This window comes from Rhea americana, unplaced genomic scaffold (assembly GCF_003343005.1).
Source record: "Rhea americana isolate MKP2758 unplaced genomic scaffold, rheAme1 scaffold_203, whole genome shotgun sequence".
NCBI classification, from domain to species: domain Eukaryota; kingdom Metazoa; phylum Chordata; class Aves; order Rheiformes; family Rheidae; genus Rhea; species Rhea americana.
The window spans coordinates 1,641-20,000 of record NW_028186184.1 but is presented as its reverse complement, the minus strand read 5'-3'; the positions used below and the strand labels follow the sequence as shown (position 1 = coordinate 20,000).

The following is an 18,360-nucleotide window of genomic DNA, read 5'->3' as shown; positions in this document are numbered from 1 at the left end:
TTCCTGCTGATCAGAAGCCAATATAAATTTAATTAGTTATTAGCTTGAATTTTTTAGTTGATTTGCTGCTGCTGTTATTGTGGGTTATATTTGATGCTCACATTAGCTGTACACCTGGTGTATAGAACATACTTCTAGGACAGGAAGCAAAGCATTAGTTAGACGGATCTCTTCATGTATCTGATTTCAGTTAGAACCTCTTCTCTGGGAGAGGAACTGTGATCTTTGAAACTTGTGTTGAATTCTGCATATTACCAAATTCTTCTGTGAGTGGACTTCTCTTAAGAGAATTTCTCTCTTAAAATAATTTTTGAAAAAGTGGTGTTACTCTAGAAAGCATGAGTGCTTCTTTGTGATTGCAGCTGCTTTTTGGAATAATATTTGCCACCTGGGAGCATCTCTTCCTGTCACAGCTTCTTTGGGGCAATTTTTTTGAGCTGCGGCCAGGATTGGCTGTGTCTCCTTTCATCAGCAGAACCTGTTTTATGGCTAGGAAAACCATGATGGTGCAGATGTAGCCCACTGCTGTGAGGTTTGGTACCTCATGGCTAGGGAGAGGGGTTTTTTGTTTGGTTGTCTGGTTGGGTTTTTTTGTTTGGTTGTTTTTTTAATAAACCCAGATGAATTCTTTCTGTCTTGAACAGGCCTCTTAAAAATGGAAGTCTTAAAATGGGTCATATATACTAATGCAGCTGGAAAATAAGATAGCAAGTTGTGATGTATTTGACTCCTCTCATAAGTACTTGAAAAGTGCAGAAGAAAAATTATTTAAGCCCAGATAGGCTCTTCTAGGTGAAAGGCAAGGTTTCATTCCCGTGTTCACCTTCCGAGCTTGAGCAGGGCAGTTTTTTGCATTAGTTCAGGGTCAGGTATTTAAAAGGTGTAAAACTCTGTATGAAACTCAGTGTAGCTAAAATGTAATTCTTTATTTCTAGGAGATACACAAAAAAGTGATGTCATTACAATTCAGTGAATGTCACACCAAGATTCGTCATGTGGATGCTCATGCTACTTTGAGTGATGGGGTGGTTGTGCAGGTTATGGGAGAGCTATCAAACAACGGGCAGCCCATGAGGAAGTTCATGCAGACTTTTGTACTTGCTCCAGAAGTAAGTATATCTAAGATTGTTTGACTTAAAGTAATGACGATGAAAGCCTGGCYTGCAGCTATGATCTGTCTTAATGGGCTGAAAGATACTATCTGGCTTTTAGAGCTTGGCCAAAAGGCTATGATTAAATATGTCACAACATGTGAATGTAGAAGAATGAGTGTTCTGAACCTGTCTCAAGCTGTTATATTTTCTTAGACCTGAGGTGTTGGAGCAGTAGTCCAAAGCGAATAGGGACTTTTATTTGGGAGCTGCTGTTTGCACCAATGAAGAAAAATAACGGCCAGCCCTGTAGATGAACAGTCTAATGTAGTTCTGTACTTTGTTCAAGTCGACTGACAAATACGAGTATTGGCTGATGCAGTGCAAATCACTGCCCAGACTCAGTTCTTAGCAAGAGTTATGGTAAAGAGTTACTCTTTCTGCATCTTTCCCTCCGTGTCATCAAAAACTATTGCATCTCTAATTATTAATGCTTCAGAACTTTGCTGAATTTCTTCATTGTGTTCTTATGCAATAATATGAGCGTACAGCCACCCTGTGAATGTTCAGTGGTTTTTTGTTTGTTTGTTTTTAATAAAGAACATTTCACAGGTGACTTGATGAAACTGATAGATATAACGTTTAGTTAGGACCTATGATTACCATGCATTAGCAAAAACTATTATTGTGCCTGAAACTTTTCATCTTCCAGGTAGATTGTAGTTGTTGTTCAATTATTTGCTTAGAGAAGAGATGCCACTTGAAAAGGGATTTTGATGAAACAGTCCAATTCCAAAATATAGATGTTTACCCCAAAGCTTGTAGCTCTAATCTGTCCATGTTGTTAACTGCTAATATACATGCGAAAAATGTATATGTTTCTTTTTTACAGGGATCTGTTCCAAACAAGTTCTATGTCCATAATGATATATTCAGATACGAAGATGAAGTATTTGGAGATTCAGAAGGAGAACTTGATGAAGGTGAGAAGAATTGTACTTCGGACATAATAGGGCTTGTCTTGTACTTGTTCCTCCACCATAGACATAGTTTTTGCAGGTATCTAGAGGACAYGGAAAGACAAACTGTACTGTGTTATCGTGGAACGTAGTAATTTGGAAGCAGGGAGAGAGAGWGTGTAGGTTATGTTGTTGTGACTTTCTGCTGGTCCAAAACAGTCTCTGTAAAACTAAGCTTTTGTTGTTGTGCCTTGTTCCCTACAAGTCTAAATTTGCTTAGGCTGTGTAAGGCTTGGTAGAGAACAGCAGTGAAGAGAGCAATTGCATTTTTTCTGCAATTGAGTTTCATTAGATAGAGTTGATTTCTGTTGTCAATTGGATTTGTAGGTGAAGTGATTTGAATAAAATCTGATGGACTTTTTTGAATGTAAGATGTAGTTTGTTTTCGTACGATCACCGCCTTCGGTGATTAATTTTTATTCACAGGCTGAACTTGAGTTTGTTCTCAAGCTTTTTTTTTTTTTTTTCTTTTTTTTCCTGTTTATTGAGCCAAAGCAAATTAAAGAAGAGTACAGATAGAATGTGTGTACATATGTTCACTGGGTTACTGCTGGAATTTCTATCGTCCTATTTCTGTGAAACAAAGCATCTCAAGCAATCATCCTTCTTAGTTTTAGGTACTGTGATTTATGAGCTAGAGATTTAAACTTCCTTTCCTGTTACCAACATATGGAAAGCATCTGATGCTTAGAAAGATCCCCAAACCTTCCTCTCAGAGCTTTCCAACAGCAAAGCAGCTCCATTTCCTCCTTTTATGAAAATAGTAAGAAACAAAGCCTCTTGAAAGAGCAGAATGGTCTTGCCTCTCTTATTGTAGTGCTTACTGATGAAACTTTACTTAAATTGCTGCCAGTTGAATGTGCTTCCATTTTAAGTGGGGCTTGTGTACGCTTGCAGAGATGTTCAAGGAAGTTTTTCTCTTATGTCAGAATCTGAAGAGGAGGTGGAAGAGGAGCARGAGGAAAGGCAGCCATCACCTGAACCTGTGCAAGAAAATGCAAGCAGTGCTTACTATGAAAATCACCCTGTAACGTAAGAAGTTCATTTTATTGAATGAAGCTGCTTTTTTTTAAGAAAATCAGAATTGTTTTGACTTTTGGATTCTGGATGTGATTTAACATGTTTAGGAAACTATGCTAAATTTGCTGTGGATTTATGTTTTGTTGCTTTGTATTATTTTAAACACTGATTTTTGAATGAAGAGAGGAAGTGGAGGATGTTCCTATGTTTGTTGGTTATTTTCATTTCTGGTTTCAAGTGTGAAGTGAGAAGATAACAAATCTGTTTATATATGCACTTATTGCAGTCTCTATTATGTAAAATTGTAATAATGAGTTGGTATGATATAATTCATATTGAACAGATGATTTAACAAAGGAGTGGCTAATTATATGCTACTCCTTAAATTTGGGTGGCACCTAAAACTGAAAGAAAGGACTAATTTGGGAGAAGCTGTTCCAGTGCAATGTTGGAAGAATAGATTTGTGCTTTGAGTGTCTTAAAATCTAAACTACATGGAAAAAGTAAATTTCATTACGTTTTTRTAAGAAAAATATATTTTATAAGAAATCATACTTTTTCTACATGAGAATGTCTTTTATGGGCCATAGCTTACTGATTTCTTCAGTCAAAAAAAACACTTATAAAATCAACTCATGTCTATTAAATGCGTCAATGGGAATGCTAAATGCTGTTCAAATAATGATTTTATTGACATCTCTGAAGGAAGAGCGGAGTCTGCTGGASTTCTGGCAGCAACTTGCTCAAGGTCACATAGGAAGGTTTTGATGCCTGAAAGAGTTCAGTCAGGTCTTACTTGTGGGATATGGTACTATTCAGAAGGAACATGAAAATATGAGATTCAGCAGTTAGTCACTTAGGCAGGAACTCTCACCTGTGACAGGAGTTGCACAGATGTAAGTATTTGGAATTTGACAGGAGTTGCATAGATGTAAGTATTTGGAATTTGATAAACTTTTTGGGTGACTGGAAGAGAGAAGTAAAGAATTTCAGACCCCTTACATGGAATATATGCAGAATAGAAAATGAAACTTTAAATAAACAAAATGTGTAATTCTTTTGGTAATGAACTTTTATGGCAGTTTGGTAAGCTGCTGGTATGCTTTCAAAATCAGCTTATGTGTGTAGCTTAATCTTCTGTTGGTCTGTGCTTCTTGTCTTGTAGGAACAATGCTTCTCGAGTTTAGCATCTATTCCTTAAACAGTTTGCATACCTGGTGTTGTATTCAGATTTTTTGCAGGGAATTGCAGAACTTATCTTCGTTTGAGTAGAAATACAGTTTTGATTTTGTATGCGACCAGAATGGTACAGTTTAAATTCTCACAGGACCATATGTATAGATAACGTATCATAGCAATTTAACACAGAATAATATTTTTAATACCAATCTTTACTATAGTATAGCTGTTAAAAAAAAAAAAGTCAGAAAATACTAAGCAATCAGTTAACTGCATAAACTACTTCTGATTATTGTAGTAATGGGATAGAGGAGCCACTAGAAGAACCGTCTCATGAACCTGAGCCAGAACTGGAATCTGAAACAAAAACTGAGGAGCTGAAAGCAGAAGTAGAGGAAAAGACCCTTGAAGAGCTAGAAGAGAAGTCTCCATCTCCACCTCCTGTAGAACCTGCTTCACTACCACAAGAACCACCAAAGGTTAGTTAAAAGTCATATCTGTGCTTCTAGGTGAAAATGGTAAACCAAAATATATGATTTTGAACTTAGTCTCTCTGAGTGGCCAAACTGGTATCTATTTTCAGCGTCATACTGTATGAACAGCTAAACTTTAACCTTCAGCTTAAAAAAAAATGTGAATTTTTAGCCAAAAAGGAAATAACATTATTTTAAAATGTTACTCAAGTCACCTATCATAAATATAATGTTCTGCTTGTAAAGTGTGTGTGTGTGGTTTTATGCATGTGTAAACCTTTTTAAATGTGAAGTTAAAATGTGTTTAAGAAAAAAGAACATTCCAAACCGCCACCAACAAAATACTGAAATAATGAGAACCACCATTCTTTCTTGGAGGGGGAAAAAAAAAMCAACATAATAGTGCATTGAGACTTGCAAAGTTACTGGCAGTATAGCTTTAAAATGAGTATGAAGGCTTTGACTGTCTCCCTTAGAGGCAGGATGCCACATCTTACAATGCACGCACCATTAGTCCTCCAATATGGTTACACTAGGTAGTCTGAAAGAGATGGGAGGAGTTGATGAAAACTGGAGAGGTCATTTTCTAGCTCCAGTGTCAGTCTCCCCTCTTTTGCCAATCTTTTTTCTCTTTTCCGTTTTAAGTTCTAACTTCTGGCATCCACTTTCTTTCTTTCTGCAGAAGACACTTAATAGCACAAGGTTTTCAGTCCTAGGTTTGGTTACATCATGGAAAGTAGCGATTTCAGGATGCTGAGGGAACTGAGCTCACTCAAAATAGTGATAGTGAGTATGGTACATACTTGATCTATGCTGTTGGAGCCCACAGATGGTTAGAACTTTGATGTAATGCTAGCACAACAATGATTTAATAGCTAGATGTGAACCAAAAGTATATTTTCAGCAGTCAAGTTTCCCTGTAGGAATGTCAGTGGTTTGCCATGATTAGTAGCCTAGGTTTGTTGCATTTCCTGCAGGCTTTCTCTTGGGCTTCAGTGACCAGTAAAAACCTGCCTCCTAGTGGTACTGTTTCTTCCTCTGGAATTCCACCCCATGTTAAAGCACCCGTCTCACAGGTAACCCATCTGTGAACACCTTGGATTGTCTCATTACTTCTGCAAACTGCTTCAGTTTTTAAATTAACAGATCAAATTGTATGACTTAAATTTCACAAATTAATTGTGTCTTAAATGTTAATGCACTCACCTTCTTGTCACAACTGAAGGCACAATACTCTTAACAGATGTAACTTTGGGTGGTGGTAGAGTTAAGATCTGTTCGTATGCAATCAGGAAATCGCTACTGAAGTTTTTTTTTGACCTATCTTACTGGGATATGGTTTGACTTAACAAGAAAAAACACAAGAAAACCCCCAAAATAGTTGTTTTCTAATGYGTGTGCAAAAGGGGTATTTCATTGGCAGAAGTGCCCCAGCAGTAAAAGGGATTGTACCATTTTTAAGAGGTGCAAGTTTGCCTTGTAGCCTTATCTCTACAAAAATACTTTGGACTCCACTATCCATTTATACAGAACCCTGTACCAACTTATGACTGTGTGCGGAATGGAAGGATTCACATTTCCTTGCCAGGACAATGCTGTCTTCCCATTCCTAAGTTGATTGCGGGAGGAGGGAAAGGAGGAAAGAACGTTTGACCGGGTGATAGCTCATGTTCAGCACATGCCAAGTTGGTGTGAGATGACCTGAGACTCTCAATTCAGCTGCCTCTGTGTAAACAGAAAGCCCTTGAATTTTTTATTTCATGTGCTTTAATCTGTTTTACTGAAGCTGTATTCCACAAGCACCTATACTGCGTAGCTCATGTCCAACCTTTTACGAAGATTGCAACTTTTAGGAGAGCAGCTGTGTTATTGCAGCTGTTGTTTTTGCAGTGGTTTCTTCTCCATTTTTTACAGACAGAGAGGAACCGGTCTAGGATTGCTCTCCAACCAAAAGCATGTTTAAAAAAAAAAATCTGCCTTGTATGGTATTGCGTTTGGTCCAACAAGCTTGTCATGAAAATCAGATAATGGCTATGTAATGAGTTGGGAARCCTGTCTATTTTCATCAGCTTCAAAAGGGCTTCCAGCATTCAGGTGGTATTTGAGTAGTCCAAACAGTCCTCCTTTTTTGGAGCAGAATGGGTTTTTCTTACRCAAAACCAGAATAGGTTCTCCAGTTCTGTTTTAGTTGCAGTAGAGAGAGTAGGTTTTTGCAATATGACTGAAGAATCACTCAAAATAATCTAGACCAGAGAACAGAATATAGGTTGTAGGTGTCCAGCTGAGCCGCCTTTGTTTTGCCTCTGCAGCTTGTTGTGTTTTCTGCCTTTTAGATTGTTTGCTGTGACTTCATGTTCAAGTAATTTTACATGGAAGTTTTTGAACAAGAGTGGAACAGGCAGGATTTTAAATCTTAACAGTTTTGGGAGATAGGGTAGTCTGTCCTCAGTTTCTTTCCTTTCATGCTTTCCAGACATGTACAGAAAGCTGGTTGGCCAAGCTATTTCTACAAAGGGTTACAAAGTAGCAGCAGTTTATTCCCATCCTCTTGCCCTCATTAATGTCTGATACCATACATGTAAACAAGGATAGTAGATTGCACAGTGGGTGGGTAGGGGATGCTGTTCAAACCAGCATGAGTGATGGTACAAAAGAGTCAACAGACTGTTTTTCTCACCCCTCTCCTTGTATCACTCCAATTTTTTCCCATCTTTTATCAAATTTTAAATGAAACCTCCATAGTATTGCTCAGAACTCTTTGGAGGACTTCATATGTAGTGTTTCAGATATAAACCCATTCRGTTCCTATCTGTTGACAGATGTGGAGTTAAAACAGATGGGCATTACTTGCTGAGGTAATCCTTGCTCTTTTTCTCTTTGTGGGTGATAAGAAATTGTTACTGACTGTTAACAACCTACAGTGGTAAGTTGGACCTTTTCTTTACAGCAAAGAAGAGACTTAGTTTTTAACCTCAGGATAGCTGATATTTGTAAGTTGTCTCAGATCTGGTGCAGGCCAGGCACTTGGACTTCTATCATGAACTTCAAAAAAAAAAAAAAAAAAAAAACCCTGCTGCGAGACTGAGCAATGCCCTCACCTGTTACGAGAGTGCCTTTAGTTCTTCTGCACTCATTAGCTGCATGTCTTGTTCTTTACTGTAAATGAAAAGCCATTCTGACCTTCTACTGTCATTCATACAGTACTTGTGCTAGAGATAGGGGTGAGGAGGCAGGCAGGGTACTCCTTGATCCTTTCCTTTGGGGTTGAAAATGGTGAGTTCAAGATGAGATTGATGTTTATACCGACTTCATTCACCTCACCATCTAAAATCTCTTTAGACTTTAGATTTTTTTTTCTGTGAAGGGATCTGTGCGTTAAACATAACTGTACTGGAAGTCTGGGGTATTTTAAGGCTGAGTCAAGTTTTAAGGACCAAGGTTTAACTGAAAAGAGGAGTCTGAAAGCTAGTCTGTCCTCTCTTAGTTTAGAATGGTTAGTGTTTTTGCTTGGTAGCTAGCGTGAATCTATAATGCCTTTGTGGAAGTGATTGATGAGTGCCTTTTAGAGAGTTCTTCTGTGGTCCCTGTTTACCTCAGAAGTAGTGTGGCAGCAATGTGACAGCAATGCATCTAACCTAACTGCTGGAATTCAGGTGAGGGGATGTGGTTTTTTGCTTGCTTTGCCTCTTTTTTGCTTTTTTTTCCTGTTTGTTTTGTGTGGTTTGGTTGGTTGGTTGGTTTGCTTGAGTAGTTGGTTCTTTGTATGTGTGTGTTTTCATCATGGCAGGCATCTCACTATGGAGAAGCTTTTAAACCTTGAACATTTCCAGAACAGAATTGTACCAGCCTTTGGAGCTACCCCTTGTCTTGCTCTTTCTGCCCCATCCTGCYCTGTTTAAAGGGGATATTCTGTTCCAAAGTGAGTAAAAGCTTGCAGCTAACTCTTTTTGCTGTCGTTGCCAGTAGCACTGCAGTGGCAGAAAGARGCCCATTTCCTTCTCCTTTGCAGCTCCAGGAGAGAATGGAGACAATGTCATCTTGTCAGGAATTGTTCTCAAGGCTCCAGTAGGTTGAGATTTGTGGCATAACTTGCTCCCAGGCTGAGCAGTCCGTTGGTCTTTGTTGAAATCCTTGTTCTATGACTTTCAGTCCACTTTGGATGCTTTCTGTGAAATAGAAGTTGCAATTAGCTGCTTCCTTGACTGTAACTGGCAGCTCTTTACAGGAATCTTGTGAGGCAGCTGGTGATAACAGTATTTTGGCAGAGCACAATTTTGTAGGAGTGTTATCAGTCAGAGAGCACTGAGGTAGTTTTTCTCTGTGAAAGGGGGTGGTACTGATTAGAAAGCAACTAATGAGATTAGCTGCTTTTTGGTTAGGTAGAGAGAAAGGATTTATGTTGGAGATGAGAAGTTCAGTAAAATGCAAAGCAGTTTTCTGTTATACAAGATCTAGAAGATGGACATCGGTGACTTAGCAAATTTTTGCTATAGTTGGGTTAGGGAAGGAGTATTTAATCCTGATAGCAGTAAGAGTCTAAGCAATGGAGGATGAAAAAGTCTTGAGTTTCTCTTCAGAGGTATAATTTTTAATGCAGTAAAGATGGTGGTGATCTCATGAGCCAGAAGGAGGTATTATGATTTTTCCAGCTAATTCTTGGAGTTGAAATACTGATGCTAGAAGTGTTTGAAAGGCAAGGTAATGCCTAGCTGAAYAGAGCACAAGGGATAGGAGGTCTGTGACATTTATTTGGTGCGTAATACCTGCATGTTCATGTCTTTTTTTCCCTGTTAGGGGTTGTCCAGTTGCAGTTGTCAGTTGCCTTGGGTCCTCAAAGGAAAATAAAGGAGATGCTTGACAAACTTCTTTTCAGCAGCAGTCTGATAGACTGGGCTTATAGACATTCTCCTTGTGTAATCTTACTCGGAAGCTAGTGTTCATCCTTATGCTTCTACGAATTATTTTGGTTTTCCAAAATAAGAACCAAGTACAGCAGCAGGTGCTGGAATGTTGTGCAAAAAAAAAAGGATTTCAAAAAATCTTGGAAATTGTCTCAGTAACCAACAGGCTCCTTGGAAATAGTTTTGAAAGTTCTATCTGTCTCCTCTCCAAATGACCTTTAAAGGCATTTTTTGCTTGCAAAAGTTTGAATTCGATATTCTTATTCCTGAAAATTTCAAGGTTGTCCTCTGTACCTCATGACATAATGAAAATTGAGGAGGAATCTCAGCAGGTAGTCTATAGAAATTGTTGTTTCAAGCAGCTTTTTTATATCAGAAACGCACTTCTGAAGGCTTTTGTTTTATTTTCCTTTTGTTTTTCAGTAGTTGCCTTACAGTTCTACAGCACCTAGAAAAAGAATCCTTCAGCGGCTCAGATAGAAAGTGTGATTTGTCCATCTCTTCATGTTTTATTTTGGACTACCTGCTAATCCTTGGACTTTGAGCTTGGCATGAGGAAGCTTTATTGATCTTTTTAGGGTTTTTAGCCAGGTCAAGGGGTTCTTGAATTATGGGATGTTGGGGGTCTCAATGCCTGGTCAAACACAGAAAGTCCACTTTAGCAATGTTTTGGGGGAAAAGTTCTAATTCAGAGATGTTTACTTTGTACCTTTTAGTAGACAAAATTGAACACTGCAGTCCTGGATTGGTACAGAGGAATTTATAGAGGTGAAAAAAATACATTTTTAAACACAAACACATGTACATGGATGCATATCTTTCTGAGTTCGTCTTGTGCATGCCACTTATCTGTCTTGCGTAGCTTTTGGGGTTTTTTTTATTTTTTAACTGGGGCTTTTCTTTAATATGTGGTGTTTAATAATGAGTGTTTTCCTCCTGTTTCAGCCAAGAGTTGAAACTAAGCCTGAAGCTCAGTCTCAACCTCCTCGTGTACGTGAACAGCGTCCAAGGGAAAGACCAGGTTTTCCACCCCGAGGACCTAGACCAGGTAACGTGGATCAGTTTGTGTGCCTGCTTGGGGTTAGTTAGTGAGATTGGTCTCCTTGAATGATCTTGCCTGTAACTGTGAGCTGTACTTGGCTGATTATGAACTGTTTATCCCTACTGTCTTCAAYCCAAAATGGAGAGATGTGATTTGGAGTCCATGCTGAGATGAGYTGCTGCAAAGATTAGGTGTTATTTCTAAGATTTTGTTCTGTTGAATTGTTTATTAATAGTCAGGCCACTTGCTTGTATGCTTGAATACCTTTCAGGTGGCATGATGCAGTTCGGAAAAGCTAGTCTTGAAATCTATTGTTTTTTTTGAATGTCCCCTAACTTTGACTGACTCTTGGGAATAAGAGCTCTTACATGCCTGTCGTTATGGCCTGTAGTACTCCTTGTTTCGTAGGAAAAACTTTTTACCATGTCAACTCTGCCTCAATCAGTTAATAGTTTTATCTATGTTATTCATACAGAGTATCCAAATCCCTGGAATGGTCTCACTAGAAAAGCTGCTTGTTACTTTGGAGTTGTCAGAAGTGGTGTTGAAAGRTGAAAGTCTTCAGAGTTGTATTCATTAGTCCAGCCTAGTTACTCGGTGAACCTCTGTGCGGGGTTGGAGAAAAGCTGTCTAGTCGAAGGCCCCAAATCACAAGTTGCTGACGAGTTCATCATCTGCTGTGGAAAGAAGTCTGGAGTTGTGAGGGAGAGGATATTATTATTCATGAGTATCCCAAAGTGCCAGCATAAACTTGGCAAGAGCTCTCAAAGCACTTCCCGCAGATGTGGTTGCACCACAGCAAGTGCAGGCCTCCTTACCAACTCTGGTTAATTCACATTGGTCCTACCGAGAGGTCTCAGTAAGCCTCCCTCAAGCTTTCTGATCCAGACCTGGGTTTTACATGTTTTTTGCTTTTGGTTTTGATCGGTGTAAGCATTTCCTCATTTGGGGACAGCTCTGAAACTGGAAGGATATAAGATGCGAAGAARGTATTTTAAAATTTATTATAGGTTAACCTGTGTTTTAAATCTGTCATCTGTAGCAGGGAGTGAAGGCTGCAACTTGAGACTAAATAAAGTTGCAGAAATGCATTTCTACTATTCTTGGATGTGGCTACAACAAAACCGTATCATAAGCCAAACAGAAAAACTTCAACAGAGCCCAACCCTTTTAATTCTTATTTTGAAGAAGCAGGAGGAAGCAGGGATAGGAGAGAAATAGCTAAAATGTCAGTTCACCAAATGGTAGAGCTTCTGCCTGTGGTGTTATTTTCAAAGGAATTCTGTGAGCCGTTCARTCTGCTCAATGAAACCTTTGAAGCAACCTAGCAAGCTTTTGATAAACTGACTTATAGGGGAAGGAGAGGAGAGAAAGGGAAATCTACCTACACTACAATACTTAAAACACAGAAGGGGTAACAGTGTGCTGTGATCACTTTACAAGGTAGGTAACGATTTGCTGGTGAGTTACAGGATTTTACACTGTCTGCTGCCAAACATATTGCATGTAGGGTGAGGATGAGAAATGCATCCTCAACATGTTAGACAACATGTGGTGAAATGGGACCAATCTACCAATAGTTCTCTTTCCACTGAGCTGGAGAGAACRTTAGGAAATTCACAGTTCTGTTTGGGACAAAATGGTGGAATATGAAAGCCAGAAGTGACWATCAAAAACTGCAAAATAAGAATATTGTTGTTGTATTAAGGAATTGACTGAGAGGTGACTTAAATCCAGATTTTTTGAAAAAACATTATAATAGGTAGCAAGCTTCATTTCTGTATGATTTAGCAGGGACTTTACCTGTTGAAAACATCTTCTGGCATTTTAAATGGAACTTTAATACTGCTTTTTTTTATCTGTAGTATAAACTTACTGGTTTAATTATCAGAAGATATGATCAGATCCTCTCACACAAGCTTACCCAATATGCCAGTGTATTAATTAGCAGGGACTGATTCAACCTAACCAGGAAAACTAAATGCAAACATATACTTTGTGTTATAATTACAGAGAATTATAGAGGAGAGGCACTGGTAGGTGGCAAATTGTCAGAGCTACAGAGAGAGGAAGACTGTATCCTCACTCATGTGTTGCCCGTGGTAAACAGGAGCTCAAGACCTGAGAGTACTGAGGCTTTGAGCGAATGTGCTTGATGCTGCTTATAGATGTRTTTGTCCAAGTCTGCACACAATTTCTAACCTCAGTGGTTCTACCTTCTTCTTTCTGTTGACAACAGGGAGAGGGGACATGGAGCAGAATGAGTCGGATAATCGTCGAATAATTCGCTACCCAGACAGCCATCAGCTCTTTGTTGGGAACTTGCCACATGATATCGATGAGAGTGAACTGAAAGAGTTTTTCATGAGTAAGTAATAATTTCAACTGCAGAGACTAAGAAGAATAGAAGCATTTTCTGTGTTAAAAAGCCATGTACCATTCACTTAGGAGAGTGTATGAGGGAGCTTTTGCATGTTTTAGCATGACAGGTGCTTTCTGGAAAGAAATGGAGAGGTCATAGAGTTGACACTGTATGTTTTAATAACTTGATTCCTTGCTTGTGCTTTCCAGGCTTTGGAAATGTGGTAGAACTTCGCATAAATACTAAAGGAGTGGGAGGAAAACTGCCTAACTTCGGTTTTGTGGTATTTGATGACTCTGAGCCAGTCCAGAGAATTTTAGTTGCAAAAGTAAGTATGAGCATTGAATAGCCATCCAAGGATGGAGAGAGCCCTAAAAGCCAAATAGTGTGGGTTATCCTAGTTTGTGTTGCTGTTATTTCTGGCATTCATTTGTCTCCTACTCTCTTACCATGAACAACAAAAAAACATTGTTTTGGCACACTTGGTCTGTCAAGAGGGTTTTCTGGCTCACATCAGTTGTGCCAAGGATCCTCAAACAGTGACATACTGATGTCAGGTTTTGTACTTCTGCACGCAGACATCGTGTGGAGCTGAACCCTTCCTATTGCAGATCCTTGTAAGCTGAGGAGTCAGTACCTGAGCTTTTGAAGGGCATCACRTAGATCACTAAATCGTGTGTCTGGGGTTCAGAAAAGGAGCATGGTTTTTGGCAGCTGTGATCTGAGGAGCCGGAGGAGGGGAAAAGAGCAATTTTCGTTTGTAGTATATGGGAGTTAGACCTGATGGAGCAATTCTCAAATTATTTTTTCCAGCAGACAGGAATTCTAGCCTCAAAGTGAAAAGGCTAAGATCAATCCTTATATGAAAAAGAAATTTTTGGTTCTTGCATGCTAGATGAATTTAAAAAAAAAAGTATAGGAAAACACTGTTCAGTTTTCTGTAAAGTTTAGGGCTGAACAGTACCAGGGAACTGTTAACAGTTTGTTTCTCCTTCTCATATAAGTAAAGGTAGGCAGAGGCATGTACTGAATGCAGTGTTTTCACATGTGTTCTGTAAATGGACTTTTTGAAATGATGACTAACATATGCCTTGAAAACTTTTCCCTATAAGCCTATTATGTTCCGGGGTGAGGTGCGCCTGAACGTAGAAGAGAAAAAAACAAGAGCTGCTCGTGAAAGAGAGACCCGAGGCGGAGGCGATGATCGTAGGGATATTCGGCGCAATGATAGAGGCCCCGGGGGTCCCCGTGGAATAGTGGGTGGTGGCATGATGCGAGACCGTGACGGAAGAGGACCCCCTCCGAGAGGTGGCATGGCACAGAAACTTGGCTCTGGACGAGGAACCGGGCAAATGGAAGGCCGTTTCACAGGACAGCGTCGCTGAATTCTCCACTGCGGGCAGACAGTCTTGGCAGTGGTACATTATCCATCGTGTTTGCATTCTTGTTAATTTTTTTTGGCTTTGGAATGTGACACAGCCCTTCTGATCATTTCTTTGATGCGAAAGCATCCTTTGGTTTCCAGTTTAAATTGAGGTGGACGTTCTTTCCCCAGTTTCACAACAGGAGTCACACTGTTAATTTATAAATGTAGACTTGGAGAATTGAGGACTGAAAAAAAAAAAAAAAGAGAGAGAGACCATTAAACTATCTGCAACAAAAGTGAACTAAAGGACATGCCCAGTAGAATTGAGGTCCTTTCAGTCAAAAACCCTCTGCTGCACATTTTGTGTAAGTGTTACGGTTTCTGCCTATTACTGTTGGCAACACAAATAGTGCAATTTGTGCAATTGGAGAAGCTTGCCTTTTTTTCCTTTTTAGAACACTCGGCTCCAAACAAACTTGTGTTTACGCACTCATCAAAATGCACTAATGGGTACTCTGAACTCATTTATATTGACATCTGCAGGAGGCATCGGAGGAAAAAACCCTTCATCCTCTTACTCAGACAGAATAGCTTGTGAAATGATGCGGGCATCTGATCTGCTTGCTGTGACCAACATATGTACACATGCAAACCTTAATAAGACTACAAGTATATTCCAGAAGGAATCCATTTAGTTGTAAACTAAACAACCCAGAGTTTCAAAGTCGTACTCCTGAATACTAAACAAAGTTTGATAGCTCACATCAGATTTTTCTGTCTGCCCCTCTACAGTACAGGGATGGCTGCTCAACACACTCCTCCTCCCCCTTTCCCCTTCAATACGCATTGTACAGTGAAAATTGTCTTGACTGTATTTTGAGTTCTCTGGTAATGTAATAAGCATGATGGTGCCTTCTATGAATACATCATTCCAGTCTTGCTGGTGATTTTGTACAGTATAGTGTATGAATTACTGTGCTGCAAAGCCAATCTGCTGCAAAGCATTTAAAAGAAATCATTGAAAAATTGTATTAAAAAAWTTGCAGTATCTTTAAATCAGTAAACATTGCTAAAATTATCATTCACCTTGCTTTTCCATTAACAAGTTCGTCTGTTTCTTTGCAGAGGGGGGGAAGGGAGGAAGAAGGCATCCAGGTAGTCTCCAGGTTGTCTCTTCTCTTTAAGCTATGTCARAGTTAAAGACAACAGAGTTGAAATCTCTCTTGGACATTTCAGAACTCGGTCAGGAATTGTGGACGATTTTTGCCAGCTCGCACTCAGTGGAGCTGAGCATCCTTTGTGAGGGCGAGCTTATCAAATGAGGATACTGCAATTTTCAGAGGACAAAACAGCAGCTTTTAAGTATTTGCATTTTCCATTTGGCGCTTTTTTGAAACTCATACTCATTTTGCACATAACTGTCAGCTGAAGTTGACACCTTTGTGACTCTGGACTTAAGGGTAGAAAGGAGACATCCTCTTCTTCGGTTTTCCGTGTGGGTTTTGCCAGTCGAGAGGTCTGTTTCTGGGTGACGTTCTGGAGCACATTCCCGTAAACTGCAGCTGCGGCAGACAGCACAGTTCGGCTCAATGCTGAGGAGCGCAGCGAGCACGCAGCTCCGGAGTGTCAGGAGTAGAAGAGTGTTTGTGTGCRAGTCTGTGTGGAAGTGTGACCACTTAAAGCTGCTTCTAAGCATGGAAGACCTCCCAAAAAAAAAAAAAAGTTTCAAGCAAAAGCAGATAGGGTATAACAGCAATCTGTCTCTGGATTATGCAATCATTTGTTCTTTTCTCGTAAGTTGGAAGATTTTGCACATATTTGTTTCTGATGCGTTAGGCAAAGTGAAAGCATCTGTTTTCTCCCAAACTCAAGGTCTTCTGTGTTTGATGGTAAGTCTTGCACTATTTTCATGCCCCTTTTTTCTGGGACACATTTCTTGTAGTTTTCATTTCCGTAATTTCAGGTTTTGGTTTGACTCTTGCGTTTTCAGCTGTTACTTGGAAGTCTATATTACTTGAACTGCACACCACACAACAGGAGTTAGGTTTGAAGCCTTTAGTCAAATTGCTGTCTTCAGTTAGCAGTTTGCTACCAGTGTGTTTTGTGTAGCCTGTTTTTCTTTTGTTGTGCTGTGGTGTTTTGCTGCCACCTATTTAACTGGTATGGCAAATGGCACTGGGAAAAATCTCAGCAACGGAAATGGAGAATTAGAAGAGCTACTGAGCCGTTCTGCTTTCTGGCTTGCTTCTTGTTCACATGACATGGAAAAAAAAAAAAGAAAAGAAAAAGAAACATTGGGACATCATCCAGAGAAGTTTACATGGTGATAGTTCACCTCCCATACTGTGGACTCTTAAATGTTCTTGACCCTCTTATAGTAAATGTACCTCTTAGAGCAAAGGAAGGGATTCACTGACCATCACTGTTAGTTGCTGATTTGTGGATGGTGGGAGTATTTTATCATGACGGTTCTATTTCAACAAACTTGGCTGACCATCTTGGCTTTAGTGGGTATAAAAGACAGTGGATTACCATCTTTATTGCTGTAACGTGTCAAGCATTATATGCTAGTAGATTCTAGTTTAATTGTTGCAGGTGGAAAGTATTTTTACTTTTTAAGTTTCCATTCTGAATGTGTTTTGACTAAAMATACCAATAAACTACTGATGTCTGCAGCATTTATCAATGATGTCCCTACTTCTCTTGACTGTAGGTTGGTGGAGAGCACTATTTCATCCCTTAAGATACAGAAAACGGCTTTAAAGGAGAATTTTTCCTGGCTTCTGAGACTAGGGGAAGCCGTGTGAGCCCAGTGTCACACAGCTGAGCTGAAGTGACTGCAGCAGAGTCACTCAGCTCTGGTCTGCCACGGCCGTGTGATCCCCGTGTGGGATCTTGCTTGGAAAGACACAACCAACGGGAGGCCAGAAAGCCCCACCAGTCTGGCCTGGTCTGGTCTCGGTGTGGTTGGTGAGGGCTGCTGGTGCTTGTGCCGGGTGGCGTCGCTCCTGCTGCAGAGGCGAAAGGCAGGAAAAGCTGGCACGGTTCGTCTGTGCTGGACGTGGCCAGCAAAGCGGTGCCCTTGTTGCAAGTTGATCCCCTTGATCTGATGGCTCTTCTCACCGCAGGGCGCACGTCGGGGAGGACGCGGGCTCCTCCCGAAGGCGTCCCGGGGTCGGCTGCTCGGCCCCCGGCACGGCCGGCAGGCTCGGGGGCTGCGGAGTCCGGCTTTGGGGGCACCGCATGAACAGGTGCTATGATGAGAGTGGGAGAAGCTTGAGCCGAGTCTCTGAAGCTAATTCAATCCACTGTGGAAACTGYGGTAGACAGAGGAACAGAGCGACGTGGAAAAGCGCGCGTACAAGTGCGCGCGGCGGTGGTGCAGGTAAGCAGCGCCCTGCGCCTGGAGTCCCTTGCTCTTGGCTCTGGCGTCACTTACTCGTGATATGGAGGAACAGATTCTCTTGCTGCAACATAACCCCTGTTTTTCCTCTTCTTGCCTTTGCCGGCCATGCCAGTGCCAACACTGGCCCAAAACGTCGGTGAATTCATACGATGCTTGTAGATAAACTGTGTCTGAAGCACGGAGCCCTCGTAGAGCTGTGTCATCCCTGCAGAAGCTTCTGGCAGTCGCTGCCTGCTGTATCTTGAGGTCCTGCGCCAAGTATGTGTTTTGATTGTAACATTTTCTGCTAACTGGGAGAACCAAAATTAGTTTGGAAGTTTATAGAAAGACGCAGAGTTGCGTGAGCTGAAATACCGGAGCGGACGAGCAGATCCTGCCGCAGCCTCCTAAGCTGGAGGCCTGGAAACTCCTCCTCTGAGGACTGGCCTCACCTGCTCTGAGATGTGCTGGCGCCAAAGGGCAGCCCAGAACCGCTGGCCCCTGGATGCTGCCTCCTGAAGC

At 40.6% G+C, this 18,360-nt stretch overlaps 1 protein-coding gene across 2 annotated transcripts in view; it reads left to right on the top strand.

Annotated features, from left to right (window-relative positions):
• G3BP2 (G3BP stress granule assembly factor 2) overlaps positions 1-17,135 on the top strand; it is a 29,637-nt gene extending 12,502 nt beyond the window's left edge. The window contains exons 4-12 of one of the 2 annotated variants that reach the window (XM_085304088.1): positions 936-1,109; positions 1,984-2,074; positions 3,040-3,142; positions 4,608-4,788; positions 5,760-5,858; positions 10,629-10,731; positions 12,965-13,093; positions 13,297-13,415; positions 14,200-17,135. In XM_085304088.1, coding sequence (XP_085160214.1) covers positions 936-1,109; positions 1,984-2,074; positions 3,040-3,142; positions 4,608-4,788; positions 5,760-5,858; positions 10,629-10,731; positions 12,965-13,093; positions 13,297-13,415; positions 14,200-14,472 — 1,272 coding nt within the window. In that variant the 3' untranslated portion in view covers positions 14,473-17,135. The remainder of the gene's footprint in view (positions 1-935; positions 1,110-1,983; positions 2,075-3,039; positions 3,143-4,607; positions 4,789-5,759; positions 5,859-10,628; positions 10,732-12,964; positions 13,094-13,296; positions 13,416-14,199) is intronic. The other variant, XM_085304089.1, reaches the window with a different exon arrangement.
• Positions 17,136-18,360: the final 1,225 nt, after the last annotated feature.